Source organism: Cibotium barometz, chromosome 44, assembly GCF_041138505.1.
Source record: "Cibotium barometz isolate CiBa-2024 chromosome 44, ASM4113850v1, whole genome shotgun sequence".
NCBI lineage: Eukaryota > Viridiplantae > Streptophyta > Polypodiopsida > Cyatheales > Cibotiaceae > Cibotium > Cibotium barometz.
In genome coordinates this window covers 47,242,947-47,248,947 of record NC_141089.1, presented here as the reverse complement: position 1 = coordinate 47,248,947, position 6,001 = coordinate 47,242,947, and the positions used below count along the sequence as shown (strand labels likewise).

At 41.6% G+C, this 6,001-nt stretch overlaps 1 protein-coding gene across 1 annotated transcript; it reads right to left on the bottom strand.

Annotated features, from left to right (window-relative positions):
* Positions 1-306: 306 nt before the first annotated feature.
* Positions 307-5,628, bottom strand: LOC147613368 (triosephosphate isomerase, cytosolic-like). Its single transcript, XM_086782690.1, has 9 exons — positions 5,420-5,628; positions 4,170-4,245; positions 3,832-3,955; positions 3,621-3,705; positions 1,567-1,699; positions 1,339-1,433; positions 1,028-1,106; positions 797-879; positions 307-672 (listed from the first exon to the last, which is right to left on the bottom strand). The coding sequence occupies exons 1-9, from the start codon at positions 5,456-5,458 to the stop codon at positions 625-627; spliced, it is 762 nt and encodes a 253-aa protein (XP_086638816.1). The 5' UTR covers positions 5,459-5,628; the 3' UTR covers positions 307-624.
* Positions 5,629-6,001: the final 373 nt, after the last annotated feature.

Sequence of the window (6,001 nt, the reverse complement as noted above, 5' to 3'; positions counted from 1 at the left end):
TTGAAAAACCCCATCCACCCTCATCATAATTACACGACATAGTATCACAATAATCACAAACAAAAAATGCCCATATTTCTTATTAATTAAGAAACATTGCAAACACCTACACTGTAGATATATATTGCACACACAGCAATAAAATAATATTTTGAAAACGTCTCATAGCATCTTCATGTTAAGCTATTTGAAGTTCATGTTCTTGGATGAGATTGTACGACCCATGAAAATAGTCCACATAACAAACGTTCAATGGAAAAAACTTAATAATCTTCAACGATAGCTTTAGCCTAGAGACTTCAAAAATGGTGAAAAATGCTGTATCTTATTACTTTCCAAGGTATATCCATCATAAGAGATCCTGAATGTTATTCCAAGTGTCTTTCAACAAACACTTACGGCCTAATCTCAGGTAGGTGAGTCAAGACAGTAAGTGTCCTGGATAGTGGTTACTGTCCCTCAAGAGCACAATTTCCACTCTGGTTGCAGGTGTAGTATGATGGAAGATCAGATTTCAGTAAAGAGTTAATCTCAGGTAAAATAAAACTACCATGAACTCCGTTGTGATATTATTGCCCAGAGGCACATCTCCCAAGTCCATCATCATCCTCTTTTCTGGCTGCCTCAAGCATCTTTTACCAGGGCAGCTTTGATGATGTCAATAAACTCGGGCTGCAAAATTATCACCAAAAAAAAAGGAGCAATCACCTTACGGTTTTATGCCCTAAAGTGTCAAATCTTTATTTCAAAGCTTTTAGAGGCAGATTAAGTCTGGCAGAAAAGATTAAAACACTACCTTCAAAGAAGCACCCCCAACAAGAAAGCCATCAACATCAGGCTTGGCAGCAAGTTCCACACAATTTCCACCACTCACCGAGCCTGTGGCCAGCCAACCACTCCGTAAATTTCCGGGATGAGGCCAAGAACAAGAGGATAAATACATGTGAACTCCTCATTACAGCCACTTCTTACATAGACTAAGATGTGATTTATATTACAGTGAGTTCTGAAAGAATGATGGCAGTACCTCCATAAATAATCCTTACAGAGTCAGCCACCTTCGGGCTCACTTGAGCCGCAAGCCACTTCCGCAGATCAGCATGCACCTAGCGACAATCCAAACCAGCAAAATTGAATAGATAGGGTAGTTGAACATTAGTTTCTGAATAGAAGTCCTTGAAAACAACAGATTAAGTTCCACACTTGAAAAACACAACAGAGAATACCCTAAGGTGAATACCCTCCTCAATTATGGGAGACCTCAAACAAATGAGTGTTTTCACACTTGCTGTTACGATCAAAAGAACCAAGATAAAACAATAATTCATCAATGCTGACCTCTTGAGCTTGGACAGGGGTTGCAACCTTGCCGGTGCCTATAGCCCAAACAGGTTCATACGCAAGAACAACATTACTCCAGTCATCGATTTTTCCTGCAGTTACCACATGGACACAGATAAGTTGCATCAAGTCACACTGAGAACTGAACACATACTGGCCTGTTCAGATGCAAGCAGGCGTACAACAGGCCTTGCTAATGAGCATAGTGCATGAGAGTTATATAACCTGCAATAGCTTTAGCTTGCTCAGAAACGACAGTTAAAGTTTCTCCAGATTCACGTTGCTCAAGTGTTTCACCAATACAGGCAATGACTTTCAGTCCTTGGCTGAGTGCATAAGCCACCTTATCAGCAACAAACTGCATGATAACCACAACATAAGCTAAGATAAATGTGCAAGCAAGAACAAATAAACATGATCACCTGGGCCTACAACGTATTACAAAGCTAGTTGGCCCTTCTACATATTCATCAATATATACATAGATCCTAGCCTACATGGCCTCCAAAAAAGTAACACCTATGCCTATGACCTGTCCCACAAACCTGGGATCAGATGACTACAAAAGGTAATGAACTTGCCTATACTCAGCCAGCAGAGGACAAGCATAAATACACATAACATGCCAAACTGCTTGAAACTGCCCTCCAGCTCCTAACTGCCTTGGGTGAAATACCTAGCATTAACCCGGGCTGCTTACTGCCCCAAACAATTCTTATTCATAGCCTAAAATTGGGAATAAGCATGAAATTGGGAATTAAGCATGCCCACATGCTGTGCATGTAAAATCCCGTCTTGCTAAGCTTGATGACGAGAATCCAGTTGATCTAGAATGACCGACATCATCCCCTTAACTCCATGTGGACTCCATCCTTGGCATCCTACTTCCAAAACTTGAGACACTCTTGGTCACTTGCTGTCTCAGCTCCTTCTGACTGCCTTCGGTAAAATACCCAGCATTAACCCGAGCTGTTTACTTCCCAAAAGGTTACTTCACAGCCTAAAATAGGGGATGAAGCATGTCCACATGCTATGCATGTGACATCCCCTCTTGCTAAGCTTGATGACAGAAATCCAACTGATCTTTGATAACTACCTCCAAAACTTGAAAGTTGAAACTCTTGATCACTTGCATCCTGTCTCAGCTCCTTCTGACTGCCTTGGGTAAAATACCTAAGCATTAACCCGAGCAGTTTACTGCGCCAAAAGGTTCCTTCACAGCCTAAAATAGAGGATGAAGCATGTCCGCATGCTATGCATGTGACATCCCCTCCTGCTAAGCTTGATGACGAAAATCCAACTGATCTTGGATAACTGACATCATCCCTTACCTACATGTGGACTCCATCCTTGGAGTCATGCTTCCAAAACTTGAAACTTATGTCGCAACCTTGGATTGCTCCAATCTCTAATGCTCTAATTTGCATTGAGAAACAGGCACCTAATCTTCTTCTCCCCTTTCTTGGGCTGAGAGCTTGATCCCTTCTCGAAAGCCTGCTAGGGGCTTCATACTATACCCCATGGCTGCCCTCATTTTGGCTCCATTGGGATACTTGATGTCAAGGAACCACTTGATTTGGACCAAAAACAACTACCTTCGTACTGTGCATTTTCCAATTCAGCACCGCTGGGATCTTCCATTCCACCACTTGGTCCACACCACAGCAAGGTCAAGACACTGGCAAGGGTTTCATCCCTACCCGATGCCTGTTTTACATTCTCACACCCACAAACAACCACCACATGTGTTTTTTCTCTTCTTCTTGCTCTCTCTTTTTCACCCTCTCTTCTTCCTCGAATCTAGATTGGTAACATATGAGTCATGACTCATAAAGAGTATCATACATGTTCTGTTTTGAATTTTGAGGTTCCCCAAATTCAAGTATAGGGAATCAATGGCATGCATCAATTTATGGCATAACATTTCTTAAGAATTTTTCAGTTTTAACTCTCAATGGTTTGATGTACCTTCATGTCTCGCATTAGGTTTTTTTAATATTTATAATTCATGAAAATTTTGATTGAACATTTCTTGTGACTATGATCTAGTATGCATGTATCATTCATCAACAGCAAACCAACCAAACTCTGGCCACAAACAGCACAAGATGCATTTGACACCTAATAGAGTAGAATCCATCTTAAAGGAATTTCATGCAGAACATTATAACCCACAGCAATGTCTCAAAAGGAGATGCACTAATAAAAATGAACCGTACAACTTGAGGCATGCACTGACAAAAATGGGTCAAACAACTTGAGGCATACAGAGACCTTACCTCATTAGACTCTTTCAGCAACAACCGCCTCTCTGAGTGTCCAAGTATGACCCAAGGAATGTCTAAATTCACCAACATTTCAGCACTGTGTGCAGAGCAAGAAACAACTAAGGAGAATCCAAAAGCATTGGGACAAGCACAAACATGACGGGCACCGATATTATTAAAAATCGGCAAGTTTGTAATCATACTGTGACAGATAGAGCTTAACCTGATTTCCCCTGTGAATGCACCACCCTTTTTAACCCAAGCATTTTGGGCAGCCACATCAAAATCAGGACGCAATGTACTCTTTACTAGTGGCAAGAAAACAAATGGAGGACTGATCACCACATCTGCTTAAAACACAAGCAAAAAGTGTTTAGCATCGCAAGCTTCCATTACCCACTGGAAAACATAATTACTACCATAGATGTCATGTAAGTTTAACTGACAGGCAAAGACAGGGACCAGCTATCAAACACCTTTCCAAATAAAATGAAGCATGGAGTTCAACTAGAGTGAACCAAAAACTAGATTTCTTATTTACATCAGGTAAATGCTGCTCACCAACTTTATCTTTGGGAGGCACATCCGCCCCATTGAGAACAATAACGATCTTCTTCACCTCTTCCACAGTTCCATTCTGCAAAAGCAGATGAGAAGCTCCATTTAGGCTTGAGCACCACTAAAGAATGCAACAGCATAAAGAGAATTCACATCATGGTTCTTTTAAAGCTCCCCTTAGAACTCCAAATCCTTAATAAGACCGTGAGCATGTCCCTCCGAGGTTCAGAGTGCAAAAAAGGTTATACAACATTTGCATTGCAATGGAGAAGTCTAGATCCACCAAGTATATTAAGAATGGAATCAAAGAGGCATAAACTTTGGCCTTCAGCTCCTTGAGCATATTAAGCAAAGAGGCAAGAGGATGCATTGCATTATGCTATGCCTAATCTGGTGCAACAGAAGAACACTGATAGCATTTGGTTTGTAACCAAGCCTCTCACATGCGGCAGGTATGTTATCCCTTCTGCCTTAGCCTTTGGAAAACGTCTTGAAGCTGCACCAACAATTCTTGAAACGCTAATGGCATAAGCTTAAAGCTAGCTAGTGGGAACATATGGTGGCCGACTCCTGAGCTGAGGATACCAGGTGAAAGAATGCAAGCGACTCCACCCAACAATCGGCTGGAGCAGAGAAAAGTGAAGGCAACATGTGCTCAAAAATGTGCATTTCCTAGGGTGTAAGTGAGGTCTCCAAGGCTTTAGTGTAACACATACTCTTGACAGTGGTGTAATCCATGTCTTGACAGAGAGATGATTCTGTCTTCTACATCACAAGAATATAAATTGGTGAATCTATAAATCAAATGATTTTGGGCTCTGAGTTCACGAACATGCCACCCTCAACCGCAAGATGCTTCTCATGCAAAACAAGCTATGGGTCACCTGGCATGTGATGGTACCACTTAATGGACACACTTACTTAACCAACCCCCCCCCCCCCCAAAAAAAAAAAAAAGAAAAGCTCTGCAGAAAAAAAAAATGTGTCAGGATAATTATCTGCGCATGAACCAATCCTAAACCTGATGCAGCCATGTAGGTACGCACACCCATGCACCATGCAATCTGATCAAGAACCTAAACCCTAAACTTGTAGAAGAGATGAAGCACATGGAGCTGAAGGACCCTAAAATCTGTACAAAAAATCAAGGCAAGAAATGCAGGATTTTGACAAGCCTGAACTGAGCAAAACAGTAGAATCCAGCGCAGAAATTGCTAAGAAAACAGTTGCAGAAGCAAAAAGGAAGAGCTTACACATTTCCAGTTGCCTCCCACGAAGAACTTGCGAGCCATGGAAACTCCGCTCTGTTCTTCTTCTTCGTTCTTCTTCGTATTAACGCACAGAAAGAGCAGGCACCACCCCACCACTGCCTACCGAAACGACACTTTTAAATTGGCGGACATTTCCCTACCCTCTTAACGTTATTGTACTCCTGGTTTGACGTCCGCAAGGCCTATCCTCTTTACACCAGGCCCTCTATCTTTATTCTTATTAGACATTTGAGGCACCACAACAACAAAGCTCCTAGCAAAAGTATCACCCACCACACACGTCATTGATTTTGCCACCCATATATGAACATCCTTGCTTGATTTTATCCATCATAGATAGAGGCTAGAAAAACCCCCCTTCCCCATTGTCCAAAGATGTCAATATATATTTAGGATAAATGTGCCAATAAGCATGTGCACGTTTCAATTCCCAAGCTAGGCTGCCCAATTTAAAGGCTATAAAAGTATAATTGATCTACTCGAGCTTCTAAAACTTACATCCTCACATGTGTGCAATAATGGTTTAATTGGCAGGTGATCGAAGGGTAAATGTGGGAATAAGTT